Raw genomic sequence first — 19,661 nt, 5'->3', positions numbered from 1 at the left:
ACGGTCCTCCGAACCATAGAGGCGGCGGGAAAGAACGGCGGCGCGTGGGGGTGGGAGAGGCGAATCATTCCAGGAAAAAACACGCCCGACGGGCGGAAGTCGCGTCGCTCCTCCCGTTCCCTCGGCGGACCTCGCGCAGGAGCAGAAGAGGCAGCTGAGAGGAAGGGAAGGCGGAAGGTCCGGAGTCCCGGTTAGAGCTGTGCGCGGGGGCCCGTCAGAGGAGGGGACCGGGAGGCGGACTGAGCGGGCCGAGCGAGGGATGACAGGGCGTTGCCAAGGTAACTCGTCACGGGCGCCGCTCCCGCTCGGAGTTCAAGGCCGTGTCGTAGGACCCGGAGCGACGCGCCGGGGTTTTAGTGGGCGCATTTATGACGTCGCGGGCGTTGGCCTCGGGGGTGAGCTGCTGGGAGCTGTGCAATGCTCACAGGGTGGTGTATTCGCGCATACCTATAAATCGTGTGTATACATGTGTATGCATGCATGCATGCAGAGTTGAAAGGAAGCGTGCACTGCCGCCACCAGCTCCTGGGAACTTGCGCCTCCTCTCTCGCAGGGCAAAAGAGAGACCAAAAAGGCCCCAAGTCATGAGCTAGTGAGGATGTAGGTTCTACAGTGCTTGCTTTCATCGTCCCTCCCTATTCCTTTCCCCCCTTTTCCCTCTTGCCTGTTAGGTTGCAGACCTTGCTGCTCAGAAAAAACAACAACACAGGCACTTTATACGTGTTAATAATAGCACACATGTGTTTACTCCCTTAGCAGGGCTAGCAGGTAAAGCCTGCACAGGCTTGGAGGTGACATGGACTCAGTAGAAGGCGGGTAAGTCAGAACAGTACCTGGCAGGTTGAGGCAGACCCTTATGGTTCCCTAATGGGTTATGATAGAGTTAGACAAGTTGGGGGGGGGAGCAGGTTCAGATCTGGTAGTTGGGGGTGGAGTTAGTGGAAACTTGTGGTCCAAGAGCAGAGCCTGGTGGCATCTATGGTGGACAGAAGTCCACGAAGCATTACTAGTTTTTCAGGCTCCAGTGTTGGTTTTTCCACTGAACACAATTTTACTGGTTGGACCAGTGAAAAAGTGACTGTTTGATAATCCAAGTGCCTACCATAAATAGAGTTTGTATTGCTAGTTGTATTGGGCTTCCTTTTTAAAAGGAAAGCTAGATGCAAACCGTGAAATGATCTGGTTACAAATGAGGAGGCTGATCTGGTCTGTAACACTGAAACCTGGGTGGGCGAACAGGGTGGAGTTGGTCTTACCCAGCTGTGCCCACCTGAGTACTCGGGCAGCATCAGGGCAGACTTGGGGGTGGGGAGTTGTTGCAGTCTATAGAGATTCCATCTCTGTCTCCAGGTTCTCTGTCCAGTTATGTGGGGATCTAGAGTGTGTGTTTCTGGCACTGGGCAATTGGGACAGATTAGGAATTCTGCTGGTTTGCTGTCTGTCTCCCTACCCAGCACTCTGCCTGCCTGAGGTGATGGAGCTGGTTTTGAAGCCAGTGTTGAGGACCCCCAGACTGCTGGTTCTGGCGGACTTCAACATCCAGGCCAAGGCCATTGGCTCTGGGATGGCTCAGGACTTCATTGCTGCCATGATGACCATTTGCAGGATGTGCTGAACCATTGTCTTGCCTTGGTAATGGATTGGAGAAAGCCAACAAACTGAAGCTCAATCCAGATAAGAGTGAGACATTGTTAGAGGGTGGTTCCCTAGATCATATGCATGGGAGGTTGCCTGCTCTTGGTGGAATTACACTCCCTCTGAAGGAGCAGGTACATAGCTCAGGGATACTTCTGGCTCAGGTGGCTTCTGACCTGGAGTACCTTCCATCAGCTTCAGCTGGTGGCCAAGCTGCACTACATCTAGACAAGGGTAGCTTAACTTCTGTTTCTATTCCCTGGTAACCTCTAGGTTAGATTACTGCCACATGTTATACATAGGGCTGCCTCTGAAGATGGTTTGGAAACTTCAGCAGCCAGGTTGCTCACCAGGACAAGACAGTTTGAGCTGATCCTGGGTTTGGTGCTCTTCCTCAACAAACCCACTTTTTTCAAAAATCACACTTCATGATAAGAAAATTAATAGGAACATCAAGAAAATTGATAGGAAGATCTGGGGTAACCATTGCTTGATGCGATGTTGTGTAACCTCCCCACAAACAAACCAGAAAGAATGCTCAATAAACAACCAGTGTTGTATAACACAGACACCCTCCACTCCTGCAAAGTGTGCAAACCAGGATGAATGCTCAACAAACAAATAATCTGGAATCAACCTCCAGCGTTTTCTTTGTGTTATTCCATCTTCTCAGCATCGTATTCCTGTGGTGTAATCTGCATCTGTGTCAGGCATGTGTAAACACATTTGAAGTGCTTAGATATAAGCATTGCATTTAAAAATGTCTGATATGTTTGAAAAAAATTACAGGTATGTAGGATCAACAGCATATTTTAGGTAGAGAGTTTATTAGGATAGTTTTCTGCACAGTGGTGGGGGGTAGTATTTGGGGCTCTTTGTCTAGGCCTTTAAAGCAGGGGTGGGAAAATCTACTCCAAATGTTGTTGGACTCCAACTCCCATCGGTAACAAATAGCACGACCAGTAGTTTGGTATGGTGGGAATTGTAGTCCAGCAAGATTCCCTTTTTTGCTTTAATTGCAGGGACTATCCTCCATATTATGTAGAACTAGAAAATATATATTTTATCTAATAAAGAATATCAGTGTGGTGATCACTTAAATTCATTAAATTAGCCTTAGAACTTAAATAAACGGCTTGCCCCTGTCACTTGGAGTCTTGGAAACATTCAAAAAGCTGCAAAGTCTAAAGTTGAACACTGTCAGTCCTTCATAAAGGTAAGGGTACCCCTGACCATTAGGTCCAATTGCGGACGCCTCTGGGGTTGAGTGCTCATCTCGCTCTATAGGCCAAGGGAGCCGGCGTTTTGTCCACAGACAGCTTCCGGGTCATGTGGCCAGCATGACTAAGCCGCTTCTGGCGAACCAGAGCAGTGCACGGAAACGCCATTTACCTTCCCACTGGAGCGGTACCTATTTATCTACTTGCACTTTGACGTGCTTTTGAACTGCTAGGTGGGCAGAAGCTGGGACCGAACAACAATCGCCAACCTTCTGATCGGCAAGCCCTAGGCTCTGTAGTTTAGATCATAGCGCCACCTGTGTCCCTCTCAGTCCTTCATATGTACAGTGGTACCTCGGGTTAAGAACTTTGCTTCAGGATGAGAACAGAAATCGTTCTCTGGTGGCACAGCAGCAGCAGGAGGCCCCATTAGCTAAAGTGGTGCTTCAGGTTAAGAACAGTTTCAGGTTAAGTACGGACCTCCGGAACGAATTAAGTACTTAACCTATATACCTAAAATGTTTCTCGGAGTTCAAGCCTGATTCTGTACATATGTAAGCATAATTCTACATAACATCGGGCTGTTTCAGGAGCTACTCCTGAAGAATCTACTCTCAGCTTTAAAACACCTTGGAAATTTGGTGTGGGAGCTTCTTTAAAAAAAAGAAATACCGTATTTTTTGCTCTATAAGACTCACTTTTTCCCTCCTAAAAAAAGTAAAGAGAAATGTGTGTGCGTCTTATGGAGTGAATGCAGGCTGCACAGCTATCACAGAAGCCAGAACAGCAAGAGGGATTGCTGCTGTGATGGGATGATGAGCTGCTTGTGCGTAAAATCCTGATCCCTCAGAGTTTGGCTAAGTTCCCAAACCTCTGTCTGTGATGGAGCTCCTTAAGCGTGGCTCCATCAATCGCTCGTTGGATCGGACAGTGGGCGTTTACGGAACTTCTTCCAGCATAAAAGCTCCTTAACGGAAACACGTCTTCTGGACTCTCGGCGTGACAGTTTCCGCCGAGGAGTGGGTGTTCCTACGGGAGGTCCTGAAACCCCCCCACTGTTCTCGCTTGAAGTATCTCTGAGCTCTCCCTCCGACTCACTTTCCCTTGGAACTCCACTTCTCCCCCTGCTGGTCCCCTCCTCCGCTGAGTGGTCTCTCTCACCCTCCATGAGCCCTTTCACCTCCTTCGTCTCAGATGACAGTTCCCTGACATCCACCTCCCCTCCAGGGCCCCCTTCACCCCCTTCCCTCCCCTCCTCTGCGGGAGGCGAGGGAGCAAAACCCCTGAAGGAACCTCCCTCATCTTCCGAAGTTTCGAACACTTCCCTCCACCTTTTGCTGTTCCCGGTTTCCAAGTACTCCTCCTCCTCGGAGTCGGTACCTCCTTCCAACTCCGATTCCCTGAATCCCTCCAGTTCCTCCTCATCGTCGGTGGTGCCAAAGTACTCCCTTCGGAACCTCGCTACTGGCTGAGGTTTCCTGGGGAACCTTTGGTGGAACGTTTCGATCAAGACCTCGTCATGGACCTCCTCTGCCTTCACCCAGGTGTTTTCTGACTCTGGTTCCCCTTCCCACGCGACCAAATACTCCACCTGATTCCCCTTCCACCTGGAGTCGATGATTTCCGCCACATAGTTGCGGCTTTCCCTTTCTTCTATGGCTGGCCCCCGTGTGGATACCCCTTCACCTTCCCCCCGGTATGGTGACAGTAATGACCTGTGGAATACTGGGTGCAGTTTCATGTGGTTCGGTAACCGGAGTCTGAAAGCCACTGGGTTGATCTGTTGGATGACTTCAAATGGTCCCAATCTTTTGGGTCTCAATTTCTTGCAACCCCCCTTGTACGGCAACCCTTGGGTTGATAGCCAGACCCGACTCCCCACCCTAATTGTTTCACCTTCCCTTCTGCTCTTGTCTGCCTGCCTCTTATATTCTTCTTTGGCCCTTTCTAAGTTGTGTTGGAGTTGACGATGGATCGCTTCCATTTCTTCTACAAAAAGTTCAGCGGCCGGAACACTCCATCTCTCTCCTCCTTCCCCTGGAAACGCCCTGGGGTGGCACCCATAATTAGCCAAAAATGGGCTCATCCCGGTGGACACATTCTCTGCATTATTGTAAGCAAATTCCGCTAGTGCCAACTTTTCGACCCAATCGTTTTCTCTGTCATTGACATAGCACCTCAGGTATTGTTGAAGGATACCGTTTGCCCTCTCCGCCTGCCCATTGGTCTCAGGGTGCCTGGCAGTCGAAAAGTTGACCTCTACGTGCAACAAGCTCATAAGCTTCCTCCAGAATCTGGACGTGAACTGTTTCCCTCTGTCGGACACCAGCCTCAAGGGGGCGCCATGCAGCCTAAAAATATGTTCTACAAACAATTTCGCTGTCTCTTCCGCCGTGACTGCATGTGAGCAAGCTACAAAGTGACCCATCTTAGTTAACTGGTCTACTACGACTAGTATGGCGGTTTTCCCCTGGGATTTGGGCAGATCAGTCATAAAATCTATCGACACCGCCTCCCACGGTCGTTCTGGTGTGGGTAACGGTTCTAATAAACCCGCTGGTGCCCGCCTTTCTCCTTTGGCTCTCTGGCATTGGTCACACCTTCTCACATACTCCCGTACATCCTCCCTCACCTTGGGCCACCAAAACTCCCTGGTCACCAACCACATGGTCTTGTGTTGCCCAAAATGCCCCGCTGTGGGATTGTCGTGCAACTGTTTGAGTACTCTCCCCCTCAATTCCCCTTCGGGTATATATAGTGCCCCTTTGTAATACAATGCCCCGTTTCTTTCTTCAAAACCTCCGGGGTCTTCTCCCTCTCTCCTTAAACCTCTGAGCTTATCCTGGGCGTACTCATCATTTACCGTCCCCTCTACCAGTTCTCTTTGCCCCACCCAGGCCGCACCACACACCCAGTGGTCCTCTGGGATAATATGTCTCTCTTCTGGCGCTCCCTCCCCCTCCAAATATTCAGGTTTGCGAGAGAGAGCGTCCGCTCTGATGTTTTCTGGACCTGGCACGTAGCAGATTTCAAAATGGAATTTGGAGAACTCCTGGGCCCATCTCACTTGTCGTTGGTTGAGCACTCGTGCTGTTCTCCAATACTCCAAATTCTTGTGGTCCGTACACACTTGCACCTTATGCTGTGCGCCAATTAGTAAGTGTCTCCATCTCCGGAACGCTTCGTGAATGGCGAGTAGTTCTCGGTCATATACCGTGTAGTTCCTCTCGGATTTGTTCAGCTTACGCGAAAAGAAGGCACACGGTCTCCATTCCGACTTATTGCTCCCTGGCTGAAGCAGCACTGCCCCCACCGCCCGGTCTGAGGCATCAGTTTCCACTCTCATGGGTTTTTGTAAATCCACATGCAGGAGCTGTTCTTCCGAAGCGAATGCCTTTTTCAATTCCTCAAAAGCGTGCTCCGCCTCTGCCGTCCAAACGAATTTCTTCTTGCTGCTTAGACAGTCCGTGATGGGAGCCGTTAAGTGGGCAAAGTTCTTGATGAATTTACGGTAAAAGTTCCCAAACCCTAAGAACCTTTGCACATCTTTTTTGGTTTTCGGTGTCTTCCATTCCAGCACCGCCTGGACCTTGCCTGGATCCATGGCTAATCCCTTGTCTGATAAGCGGTACCCCAGGAATTCCACCTCCTTGGTGTGGAACTGACACTTCTCCAATTTCACCCACAACTGGTTTGCTTGCAGCTGGCTCAGCACTTCCCTGACATCCTTCACATGCTGCTCCTCATTCTCCGAATATATCAGCACGTCATCGAGGAATGCCACGCAATTCTTGTAGAGCAAAGGTCCCAGTACATGGTTCATGAGCGATTGAAAACAGGCGGAGCCTGATTGCAATCCGAATGGCATAACGAGATATTCGAAAGCCCCTAGGGGGGTGAACATCGTTGTCTTCCATTCATCCCCCTTCTTTATTCGTATCAGGTTTTACGCTCCTCTCAAGTCCAGTTTCGTGAATATCTTTCCCTTCCTCACCCTGGTCAAAATGTCATCAATCCTGGGCATGGGGAAAGTCACTGGTTCTGACACGGCATTCAGGGCCCGGTAGTCCACGACCAATCTCGGTTTATCCGTGTTTTTTTTGTCCACAAAAAACACTGGACTGCCCCCCACCGCTCTGGACTCTCTGATGAAACCTCTCTTCAGGTTTTTGTCAATAAACTCCCTCAACTCCTGCATTTCCCTGTCTGACATGGCGTACAGCTTGCCCACGGGTAGCTGGGCCCCAGGGACCAGATTAATCTGGCAGTCAAAGTCTCTATGCGGTGGTAGTTTATCTGCTTCCCTTTCGCTGAAGACCTTGCTCAGGTCAGCGTATTGTTTGGGCACCTTCCCTTTGTTCGCCACTTCCGTCCCTGCTATGGAGGCTTTTGCCCCTTCTGGCACCTTTCCCTCTTTGCAGTGTTCCAGGCAATGTCCTGACCCAAAGGACACCACTCTCTGATGCCAGCCCACTAGCGGGTCATGCAACGCTAGCCAGCTCATTCCCAAAATGACTGGCGCCCCTCCCAGGGTGGCTACATTGAACGCTATCCTTTCGGTGTGCCTTGCCACCCTCATAACCATTGGGACGGTCTGTAGGCTAACTTCTCCCCCCAACAGCTCCCTCCCATCGATCGTGGTGACCTGCAGGGGGTTGCTTAAAGGGAGTGTCTGTATCTGGTGTTCCGCTGCAAACTCCTTGCTCATAAAATTACAGGAGCTGCCTGAGTCTAACAGCGCCTTGGTCTTTAGTGGGTATCCGTTTGCCAGCTCTAGCAACACCTCTATTACTAGGGCTGGTCTTGGAGGTTCCGGAGTGGGCACTTTTACTGCTCCTTGGCCTGTCTGCAGTGCCCTGACAGAGGCAGACAGGCGTTGGCTTTTACTGGCTCCTGGACTTCCTCCTCCTTTCCCCCAACAGCCCCCGCCATCCCTTGCCATTCCTTTCTTTGCGGGCAGACTCTGGCAAAGTGACCTGGCTGCTGGCAGAGGTAACATTTCTTGGCGCTCTTTCCCTCCTTCTTCCTCCCTTCACTGGGATTTGAAACTGCGCGCGCGCGCGCTGTTCCAACTTCCATCGGCTCTCCGGGCGGGAAACTTGGCTCTGGAATCTCTGGAATGCGGAAATCCCTCCAACGCTCTCCTTTCCCCTCCCGCTTCTCCAAGGCTCTTGCCTCCTGGCGCGCTCCAATGGTCAGCGCTGATTTGGTCAGCTGGTCCATAGACTCCGCCCTGGGCGCCCGGGAAAGTTCGTCTTTCACCGCCGAAGAAAGCCCCTCTTCAAATAGCATTTGAATGGGTTCCGCCGATAGGTCCCACCCCAATCTATGTATCAACATTGTAAACTCAGTCCAGTACTCACGAACCGATCGGCTCCCCTGTTTGCAAGCCATCAATTGTCTGCGTACCAGTCCCTGTTCAATCTCGCTGGAAAACATCAAATCCATGGCGCGAAAAAACTTCCTCGCGTCCTTCAGCATGTCACTATTCCCTGCCATCAGGGGCCTGACCCAGTCTCTCGCCCCTCCTTCGAGATGGCCAATCACAAACGCCACTCGCGATGCCTCATCGGGAAAGTCATTAAACTGCAGTTCAAGAGCATACTGCATCTCTGTCCTAAAGGCTTGGTAGTTCCTGGGGTCCCCCCCAAACTTCTGCACCATTCCTGGCATCTTTCTTGCTAGTGTAGCGCCTTTTGCCTTTTCTGCATCCTGCGCCCTCCTTTCTTCTAGCCTCGCCGTTTGCATTGCTAGCTGGAGTTCCAACATTCTGTACCTTTCTTCCAGAGTTGGACCTTCTCCAGCTCCTCCTGCTCCTCCGGCTCCGGCTGGGTCACTCATGATGCCTCTCTGCACAAGCTGCTTTCAGGGTCTGTCCGATTGCTGTGATGGGATGATGAGCTGCTTGTGCGTAAAATCCTGATCCCTCAGAGTTTGGCTAAGTTCCCAAACCTCTGTCTGTGATGGAGCTCCTTAAGCGTGGCTCCATCAATCGCTCGTTGGATCGGACAGTGGGCGTTTACGGAACTTCTTCCAGCATAAAAGCTCCTTAACGGAAACACGTCTTCTGGACTCTCGGCGTGACAGTTTCCGCCGAGGAGTGGGTGTTCCTACGGGAGGTCCTGAAACCCCCCCACTGTTCTCGCTTGAAGTATCTCTGAGCTCTCCCTCCGACTCACTTTCCCTTGGAACTCCACTTCTCCCCCTGCTGGTCCCCTCCTCCGCTGAGTGGTCTCTCTCACCCTCCATGAGCCCTTTCACCTCCTTCGTCTCAGATGACAGTTCCCTGACAGCTGCTTTCACTGCGCAGCGATCCCTCTTGCTGTTCTGGCTTCTGAGATTCAGAATATTTTTTTTCTTGTTTTCCTCCTCCAAAAACTAGGTGCGTCTTGTGGTCTGGTGCGTCTTATAGAGTGAAAAATACGGTATAAATTCCAAAAGTATGGGTATGCTCTTTCCCCTAGTTTCACCTTTGTAAATATTGTCTCTCCGGATCACTGCAGTAAAATGAAGCAGCACCCAACTCTCTGTGATATATCAGCTTTGACATTTTCGTTTTCAAAAAGAAATGTTGTAAACTAGCAAATGTGGTGAGTGATTCTTAAGGGCTCTTAAAGCAGGGTGGGTTGAAACATGGTAACTCAAATATCTATAAGATCCTTTGCTATTCATTGGAATATTAGCAACCAATAAGTTTTTGCCGTGATCTCGGTGTTTAAGTGAAATTCTTGCTCTTGAAATAGTTCTGTGAGTACTGGAGTTGCTGAAATTGATAAAAGTGAGACGCTTTGGAAGGATAACTGCAATTCGATAAAATGTCGCCATCCAGTAAACGTAGGAAACATTTGTTTTTGGTTCTCTTGGGGCCATAGTCTAAACTTTTTGCTTTTCCACTATCTATTTAGGCAGCAATATTGTAGATATTTTTAAAGTGCTGCAGAAACATGAGCATATGATGCCTTCTGTTCTCTGAGAGTCCTGGTGGTTGTTCACTGCATAAAATTGAGCATATGTTAGTTTTTAAGTGTGCAGATGAAAATGAAAGACATCTGTTCTGCTTCTCAGTACATATACTCTGGACTGAATCTGTCTTCAGGTATAGTGCATCTGCGGCTCACATGGAGCATGTTGAACCTGTGTTAATGTTCATTCATAACAGCTACTTTATGATATGCATGGCTGTGCTTTCCTTGAAAAATTTAGGGCATTATATGGTCTTTTCTTCCTTGTGGTTTATCAGCCACAGAAGCTGTTTTATATAAATATGATGGCTCTGTCATAAAAATGTAACCTCTTTTCCTCAAAAGAAAAAAAAAACCCTGCAGCAGAAGATCTTTGCTTAACAGTAATGGGTTTGCATAAAAGAAAATGGGATAAACAGTTTAATAAATCAAACACTGAAGGATTTAATGGCAGAATCCAATGACCCATCACAACTGCTGCTGTGCATTATGCAAACAATGTACAATGTAGTAGAAAGCATATGCAATTACTGCTGATAGTTATCTCAGGTCTTTGAAGGACAATGTAACTGGATTTTTCCCAGTTGCAACTAACAGCCTCAGGATGCTATCCAAGCCCTAGGTGGTGCCTGGTCAGGCATAACAAAGTGGCAGGGCCATCACAGTCCTACTGCATGCCCTAGCTGTGGCATAAAGCAGGTAGGTGCAAAGCTGTGAGTCTGCAGCCATCACCCCAAGTCATCTCAGTAGCAGCTCCCAAGTCATCTCAGTAGCACCCCTGCTTGGAACTGATACCACTTCTGCCCACCCACCTGTTTGGTGTGCAGAACAGAGAGCTCTGCACTAGCAGAATAGTGGAACCAAATCTCATTAAATTTCTATTGCTGTAGTTTAAACACATATATTTCAGGATGGAATTAGTTCACTCTGGGTTTTTAGAGCACTTTGAAGATATTGATGAAAACGCTGCCATGTAGTAGTAGTACCATGAGCTGCCCTGTTTTGTACTCTGAATTACTGGGAAGTTAGATAGCATTGCAGAAAGAGGTGGTTAGGAAGGAAGCAGCTAGGATAAGAGTAGAAATGCATTAAGGGTTCAAGTTTAGAGAGTATTGTCTATACTGACTGGCAATGGCTTTCCAAGGTTTCTGGCCTCTCCCAGCCCTACTTGGTGATCAACCTTCTGCAGGCAAAGAAGCTGTGCTTCTTGGCAGCTGCTCCTTTGGTTGGTTTGCCTTTTCCAGTTTCAATCCAAGGGTGAACAAAACCTTGAATGTTGTATGCAGTGGACCTTTTAATTGTGTTTCTGTTTATAATTTGAGCCTACCAAAGGAAAGAATGGTTAGTTTTTAGGTCCCATTCCTTTTCTGGAAAGTTGCTATTTGTGCCAATTTACCTTAAGCTCCTTTCAGCTCTAGACAACTAACATTTTATACTAGGGGTGGCTCGGGCTGCTTTGATGGTTGACAGCTTTCTGGAGACTGCATACCAGCAGCTGGCATGGCTAAAGTCACCAGTGCATACTCAATTGCATGTGCACACTTACCACACATTTTGATAGGCAGACAGACATGCAGACATATTCAAACAGCCCACCCCCTGCACACTCTTTTGCCAGTCAGCAGAGGATCAGGTGGTTTCCTTCTCATCACATCAGTGGGCTGGGAGTAGTTCCCCTCTTTCTTACCCAGCACTGATACGGAAAGGAAAATACTGGTAAGTGTTCCTTTCTATTTCTGAAGCCTTTTTCTTCTGCTTAAGGGGGGAAAGGCACTTTTCCAAGGTAAGAAGAGGCAGATTTTGACAGAGGACAAGGAAGCCACTGTAAGTGGCTTGGCAAGCTGAATCTGGTCTGTGGGTTCGCCTTCCCTGTTATATGCCATTTCATTCTGGAATTGTATTGTTAATTATTTGAGTTTGAAAGCCAAAAAGCTTTGTGTTGTTAAGAATCCTGACTTGCATCTTTTCTTTTTCTTTTTTTTTACATTTCAGTTGGATTGTTCCTTTACTTGTAAAGAAAAACCCAAAGCCCTTTCAAAGTTGATGAATCCATCAATATCTTCCATGGTGACTGGTGCGATACAGACTACTTAACTTTTTGCAGCGTGCTTTATACTTGAAGCTTTCATGAAGCTCAGCTGCTGCCTATTGACTTTGATTCTCAGTTCTAGTGTTTCTGCACTAGAAAATGTGGCCTCCAACCTGACAGCTGCTACTGGGTCAAGGTTTCTTCCTCTTGATGCATCATTTCTTCCCACCCTACAAGCCTTCACAAAATCGGCAGTACCTCAAGATATCATAGTGAAAGAAGGTAACGGTGCATTCATTGAATGTAAGCTGAACATCAGTCAGCATAACAGCATCCTTTGGTTCAACTCAAAAGGGCATCTACTGAAGCAAGATGGAGAGGGTAAGAGACAACTGTTTGACTTGCTTTACACAATGTACCAGGTGTGCTGTATTGATCACAGAAGTTCTCTTGTATGTCACACTTTTAAGAAGACGTTGAAGGGAAAGCCACTCTTCCTAGGTTCGTCACCTCTCTGCCCAAACATACCTACATTAAAACACAATACAAGTCTATTTTAAATTAAAGTACTGGATTTTGGCTGAAGCTAAATGGGCTATAATTTACACAACTTGGAATCTAGGTACTGTTACATAATATTCTAGCAGTTAGTAGTTTTCATTCCGAATTAGTTGCTTTAGGAGTATAGCTACTTGATATTTTAATCCATGTGCTGATTGCATGGTTTTTATCAGGGGAGAATGCTCACCTCATCAAACCCAGATTTACATTTAGATTGGGGGACGACAGTGCAGCAATAATTTTTGGTGACCCAACCCTCTAGGGCAGCCTTTCTCAACCTGTGGGTCCCCAGATGTTGTTGAACTACAACTCCCATCATCCCTAGCTAGCAAGGCCAGAGCTCAGGGATGATGGGAGTTGTAGTCCAATAACATCTGGGAACCCACAGGTTGAGAACCACTGCTCTAGGGGCTGCATGCCAGCAGAAGATGTGACCATTTCATATGGGCAGTCAGTCTCCTCAGCTGAGCCATGCAGATCAGCTGGGGAGAGGGGGTTATTGTCCGTTACGCAGTCATCAAATGATCAGTCTGGTGACTGGGGAAGGGAGTGGTTTGCATCCCCATCATGGCACTGGGCTCTGTCCAATCCAGCAATACATTTACCTTTTTTTTTTTAACTTTTTGCTGTTGTTGCCAGAATAGGGTATTGGGAAAGCAGAAAACATTGCACGAAAAAGTGAGATAGCACTGTACACATATTTTGTCCAAGTGTCCACCTTTTATAGCCCATCAAGCTTTTAAGTACACATTTGCCTGCTGCCGCAATCCAGTGGATCTTGCTACATTTATTAATAGAAACATTTGCAGTTTAACAATATAATTTTCACAAGTAGTATTGGGGTTGGAGGGAAGGGCCACCCGGTAGGGATGAGTGCCTTTGCAAATGGATAGCAACATTATAATGTAAACAAGTGCCCAAATCAGACCCAGGGCCCAGCTCTAACCCAAACATGCATTTGTAGATCTATTTCTTCCTTTTTACAATATATTTGTATTGTATGTTGGGAGTGCTGCTGTGTGACCCACCTTAGATCAGGTGTGGGTGGTCTCAACAGCCCAGTTGAAGACCAGTGACCTAGATCAAGTACATGAGATGAGTATTTTCTTGGCTAGGTAAAGATATTCAACCCTGCTTGACTAGTAGGTTGGCAAATGACCGGACATATGTTGTTATCCATATTCCCAATTCAGTGTTGCTGGTTTCATAATACAGTTCACGGGGCATGCCTATATATATATCAGAAAAGATGCAAGTATGATCTGTTACTCTAATGTTGAAATCTTTTTTTGTATTTGTGTTTTAGATGGAAGATGGCTGATCTCTAACAGTACCCTTAATATCACAAGTGTAACCTTTGGTGACCGGGGGCGATACAGTTGTGTTGTCACTACCCAAAATGGCTCTTTCTATTACTCAGTCACCCTCAGGGTGGTCTCCACATCTGGAGACATGGGCATTTACTACATGATTGTCTGCCTGGTTGCCTTTACTATCACCCTGATCTTAAATATAACACGTCTGTGCATGATGAGCAGCCATCTCCGCAAGACAGAGAAGGCCATCAATGAATTCTTCAGGACTGAAGGGGCTGAGAAACTACAGAAGGCCTTTGAAATTGCCAAACGCATTCCAATCATTACCTCTGCCAAAACGCTGGAACTGGCCAAAGTCACCCAGTTTAAGACTATGGAATTTGCTCGATACATTGAAGAGTTAGCCAGAAGTATCCCTCTTCCGCCGCTCATCCTTAACTGTAGGGCCTTTATGGAAGAGATATTTGAAGCAGTGAGAGTCGATGACCCTGATGAAGTTGGAGATGGAGTCAAACAAGCCCTCGGTGTCCAAGACGGACTCTATCCCTTAAACCCAGAAATTAAGCGCAGTAATTCACCGACAGCAGACTCGGATGATGGTTCTGTAAATGACCATGGTAAAGAAATAGCTGTTGAGGTATCCATCCACCTTCAGTCAGAAGCACAAAGCATTGACACTGTTTCCCACGACAGTGTTCCCTCCATACCTTCTGAAGATGATGCAGGTGCTGAAGCCAGTACAGCAGCAAAGGCAGATGTATGAAAGCTTCATCTGGAAACTTCAAGAAAAAAGGGGAAGCAAAAAAAAAAAAAAGCAGCTGGAGTCACAAATGCACAAAAACCTTATCTCTTTTTAAAAACTCCAGTGGCTATAAGGTGCTGAACATTTAGCAAAAGTATGGATTTGGATTTTTCTTTTGTAACATATCTCAGTGTTCACCAACCAATTAGGAAAACAGCTTAAATCGTGTTTTTAAACATTCTCCTTGGTAACATCAACAAAAGAGCAAGGATACATTGGCATAAACTGTTTTTGCCATTCTTACAGGGAGGTTGAATTCCTGAATATGTCCAGTGATGATTTCATAGTGTGTGATGGCATAGTTCACTAGAACAGTGCTTGTCTTGCTTGTCTGAATTTATAATATCTGATCAAGCTTATCTTGAGTTTGTAAGAAACATACATTTTAGCATTTCTTATAGTAATAGTATGGGATTATTACACTTTTAAAATGAAGAGTTGGATCCAGACTGACTCATGTTTAGAGTAGATCTATTGCAATCAGTGACACTTAAGTTAGCCTGAGTCCAGCCTTATGTCAGTAAGCTGTGAAATTACCAGAGCTACCAGTTTGTCATGTTGTTCATGTTTGCTTACATTGCAATCACATGCAATACTTGAACTAGAAAATGGAAACCAAATGCAAATTTTGGCATCTGAATTTCTCATAGCAGCCAAGAAGTGGTAATTTGGTTGTTTTAAATGTGCTTCTGCTTGCCAAGCAGTTCAAAAAAGGCCCTGTCTGTTTGGGGTTTTTTTTTTAGTAAAGCTCCAGATGTCAGCACTTCAAGTATTCTTTCTTCTCTGACACTGCTGAAATTCCAATGTGTTCTAGTGCCATCAGTATTGCTAGGAGGAAAGCAATGACAACTTAAACAGTTATGATCTTGTTGAAGAGTTTGCAATAAACTCTCACATTAAAAAGGGAAATAAAACCTCTTTGGTTTCTCAGGCAGTTGTTTCTGAACAATATTTATAAGAGGCAAATGTGTGGCCAGAGTCTTTGGAACTAGTCATCACCCAATGGACGTGCCTAACACTCTCCTAATGATTCAGGTAGGTAGCCGTGTTTGTCTACTAATGTACATTTGTGTTTGATGAAAAGCAGCCATGGGTGCAGAATGATTGGGGTAGAGGAGCTGTGCAGGTGGATGAGGAGGTTGTGGCTGGCTTTTGCATGAACATACGCTGTATAACATTCTTTGGCACTTTAGTAAAATCTGATGAATGCAACAAAGGGTAAATGGTTAACACATTGAGTGACTTCTCTCCTGTGCTGATGCTTAGCTACCTCTGCATGTGCAGCAGGTGATACAATGGACTGTACCACTTCAGATGGGGGATACTACATTTGAATTCTCACACACACATTAAAAAAAATCAGAAAAAGAGGTTGTGGCCTCACTTCTTATTGGCCATTTTGTTTTTTGTTTGCTATACAGGAATCTTCCAAATGTTTCACATGATCTAAGGTGGTGCAGTCCTTTCTACACACCACATTGTGTGGCATAAGTAGACTGATATTTAACCAGCAAATTATTGCTGCATGACAGGTTGATTTGTTAATAGCCACTATAAATGTTTCCAGTGGCCATTTCCCCATGTCATGAATTGGGCCGTGTTATACCATGTAAAGCTGGAAAATAGAATGAATAATTGGAGGATGATAAAATTAACTTTTGGCATCCTTCTGTACTCTGAATAATATAGCTGGTTGGCTTCCTACTTGGCCCATGTTCTTTTTTGTCTTTCATGTGGCCATAGCTGTGCAGACCCAGTTTTGTGATAGGAATGTGCCTCTGCTAGCTGCTCATTAAGCTCCAGTCAAGGCAGATTCTAGCTTTTGCTATTTGGTGCTTGTTTTTTTTATATACTTTAAGAGTGTGTCACTTTAATTGCATCTTATATTGAGTTTTGCTTTAACGTATACAAAGCTTGCCTACATTTTTTTCACGACTTAAAACATAATGTCATATCGTTTTAACAATTGGCAATGGGGGTTCCCATTAATTTCCTACAGCTCTTCTTCTGCTGTTTTATTCATAGAATCTCATTTGAACTAGCAGTCGCTGAAGGGGAATAAACACAATTTTCAGGCGGATTTAGTGTTACATCTATAGCACTAGAAGTGGGTGGCAAACAGCAACAGTAATGCTACCTAGGAAATGAGAGTCATTGGCAGTAATGCTCGCTATGTAACTCATAAAACGAGTAAATGATATTTACCTGTTAGAATTTTGCTTGAATTTCTTCTGACAAAAGTTCCTAAAGCAAAGTAGAGATGGTGCAGACATTAACTTGGCAGTGGGATATATCTGAGTTTCCCCTAACCTCCAAAGTGCTCTTCAAATTAAGTTGCTTGCTTCTGGCCCTTGCTTCATGCTCAAGTAGCCCATTCTTCTCCACTTGACTGCTGCTTGCTGTGAAGCATAAGCTGGACACCTGCTTGGGAATGCAAATAACAGGTAGGATCTCTGGGTCAGGAGCTAGCACATCTCCACTCCACCCAGGCCCTGTTCATTCATTACTTGCATGTAGGGTGTAATTGTGCTTACATGTAGCAGGGCTGTGCTTTTTGCCTGCCCCGCCCATATCATGCCTCCTTCCTCAATTGCAGACAAGCAGGAGGTCACATGTTAGAGTTTCTGTTCGGTAGTGGGAAACTTGGTTATTTGAGGAAGGAGGTGTGACATCATGGGGGGGGGCAAGGCTAAAAACATATACCCTCCTTCAAGGAAACACATCTGTGTCCTACATCAGGCATGTCCAACTCCCAAGAGACTGCGATCTACTCCCACTATTAAAAAAACTTTCAGTGATCTACCCATTGGATTGACAAAAGTTGTTGAGCTTTTTTTGGAGGGGAGGGCAAGGAACACGCAATTGACTGGTAGCTCGCAATCGGCCTATTGGACATGCCTTTCCTACATGTAAATAAGGCTGCAGTATTTATCTGTTGACTCCTCTGGGCTTTCCACAATGTTTCCTGTGCTACCTGACTCTATCCTAAAGATAGAAACTGTGGACTGGTGCATAATAGCTTCACTTACGTAAGCTAATCTGGCAGCAATGAGTGAAATTACTTTGGCAGGCTTGGCTGATAAATGTATTCCTCTGGGATTCCGCTCTGTCCTAGATCATAAGAACAGGTCAATTTATTTTCAGTGTGTCTGTTAGATGAAGAAAGTCTGCAGGAAGGAATTAGAATGCGACCCCTGCCTCTTGCTGAATACCGCAATCCTGATTTTTCACAGTAAGCGTTTATCAGCAGCCCCATCCTTGAATGTTGAAGCACACAGTTCACTGTTTTGCACTGAGGGGAGATGGTTTTAATACTTTCCAGAAGCGTAGGCTCTTCTCACTCTGGAAACAAGTGATTAAATGTTTTGAATCCCACCAGTTTATTCCTACAGTTACAGTTTACAGCAGTAAATTCTACAGGCTATGGATTCCACTGTGCCCAGTTAGCACTGCAATTCTTACATGGCAACAGTGGCAACACAGTAATTGCTGAATGGATTTGTAGGCCTAATAATCAAGTCAGATTATCGTAATTGTCCTTGTGAATCTGCAGAACATGATGTTCTACGTGTAATACGGAGGCACAACTAGCAAATTCAGGGCTTCCAACCCAGCAGATACAATATAGCAGTGTTTGACGCTTCCATAGAAAAGTCGCTGGAAAATTCCAAATAATCATATGACACTGGAACCTGGGTATAAGCTCTGTGCAAGACAATAATACTGATTTCTGTTTTTCAATTTCTGTGTATGAAAATATAATGTACATTCAGGTATACCGTTGAAATATTTTGAACTGATATCATCTACTAGGAGTAAGGGGGTGGGCAATGGGGAAAGCAGTTCCTAGAACATGATCTCCAACCCGCACTCTCATTGCTGGTGGACAGTCCATATTTGTTCTGTTCCAGGATAGAAACTGTGAGGTTTATTCTCTCTAGACTCTTCTGTAAATAATTTGCATTTATGACACAGGCATAGGACCCCGCCTGTGCAACAAAGGCGCAACTGAAACATACAGTACATTTTCAAGACTAAGTAAAAAGAAAAGTATTAAAACTGGATGCATGATGAATTTGTTGTTGAGCGTGGATAAGCTTTACAAAATGTTGATGTGATATTGTTAATTTATATGGAGAAGATTGATTGTGTTTGCATTTGTTTGATGCAGCTAACTAAAAATTGATGTAAGATTACTCAGATGGCCAACAAATGGCAAGAGTCACTTGCAGATGAAATGTCACTTGCAGAATGCCCACTGGCTCACTGAGTATAAATTATACCAATGCTTGACTTAAACTAATGTCTCTTGTCAATCATGAGGTTGTCTTGTCTTGTTTCCTTAGCCTCTGAATTTTGTGGCAATCATAACGATCTACTTTTAACTGAAATAGTATTTAAAACAATATTGTAGTAATTTGCATTCTGGTGGGGGCAGTGTCAATTTTCTGTAACAGCACAGGATTTCATACTTTCATATAAAAGGTGGTGGGTTTCCCCCCAGAATAAAATCCATTATTAAAAGTTTGGGCTGTTTTTTCCCTGATTTTTGCATGTCTTCCTGCCAGAAAATGACAGAAAAATGAACTGTCCAATATAGGGTTTGGAGAACTGGCTTTCGCTAATTGCAAAGACCTTGCAGCAAATCTATCATACAATCAAATAACGTTTGCTAGAGTATTTGAGTGTCAGGCCATATAATAAAATATTTGGCTTGTTGTGTTGATGGTCCTGTGACCATCTAAAACAATTCATGCCAGGTCTGGAGAACTGTTGTTGTGAAATAACTGTATTACAACTAATATCCCTAGCAATAAAATGCTCTTTTCCTTTGCTGAGCTTACATAAGTTCTTTATTTAGTTTTCATAAAATTCAATTCTGTTCAGAACAATGGATTTTTAAAAAGGGAAATGCGTAATTAACCTTCAGCAAATCTGTTATACAAGTGATGGAACAATTACAACTTGATAAGCACAGGATATTTAGCCTGGCAGAATCTCAAATGTTGCCCTGTGAGTAGGCCACAGATTAGACCATAACTGTCACAACCCAACTGAAACCTATTTCTCCAAGGAAAAAATAACTCCTTAAGGAGAAAATGGGAGAATATGTTTTATTTGGTTAGTGTTCATAAT

At 45.5% G+C, this 19,661-nt stretch overlaps 1 protein-coding gene across 6 annotated transcripts; it reads left to right on the top strand.

Annotated features, from left to right (window-relative positions):
• Positions 1–138: 138 nt before the first annotated feature.
• MFAP3 (microfibril associated protein 3) lies at positions 139–19,049 on the top strand. 6 transcript variants are annotated; one of them, XR_014545609.1, is made up of 4 exons: positions 139–278; positions 11,810–12,227; positions 13,714–15,560; positions 17,670–19,049. XR_014545609.1 is itself a non-coding variant. In XM_083603905.1 (3 exons), the coding sequence occupies exons 2-3, from the start codon at positions 11,945–11,947 to the stop codon at positions 14,484–14,486; spliced, it is 1,056 nt and encodes a 351-aa protein (XP_083460031.1). In that variant the 5' UTR covers positions 139–278; positions 11,810–11,944; the 3' UTR covers positions 14,487–19,049. The 6 variants fall into 6 exon arrangements, 4 of the variants coding, with proteins under 4 accessions (XP_083460031.1, XP_083460034.1, XP_083460033.1 ...); XR_014545610.1 differs by having other exon boundaries at positions 13,714–17,322; positions 17,393–19,049; XM_083603905.1 differs by having other exon boundaries at positions 13,714–19,049.
• Positions 19,050–19,661: the final 612 nt, after the last annotated feature.

Source organism: Podarcis filfolensis, assembly GCF_964270895.1.
Source record: "Podarcis filfolensis genome assembly, chromosome: 2".
Classification (NCBI taxonomy): domain Eukaryota; kingdom Metazoa; phylum Chordata; class Lepidosauria; order Squamata; family Lacertidae; genus Podarcis; species Podarcis filfolensis.
This window is presented reverse-complemented; position numbering and strand designations above follow the sequence as displayed.

Coding starts and splice junctions, on each gene's coding strand:
- MFAP3 (XM_083603905.1), top strand. CDS start 11,945: ATGAAGCTCAGCTGCTGCCTATTGACTTTGATTCTCAGTTCTAGTGTT. Junction 12,228..13,713: donor ACTGAAGCAAGATGGAGAGG/GTAAGAGACAAC, acceptor TTTGTGTTTTAG/ATGGAAGATGGCTGATCTCT.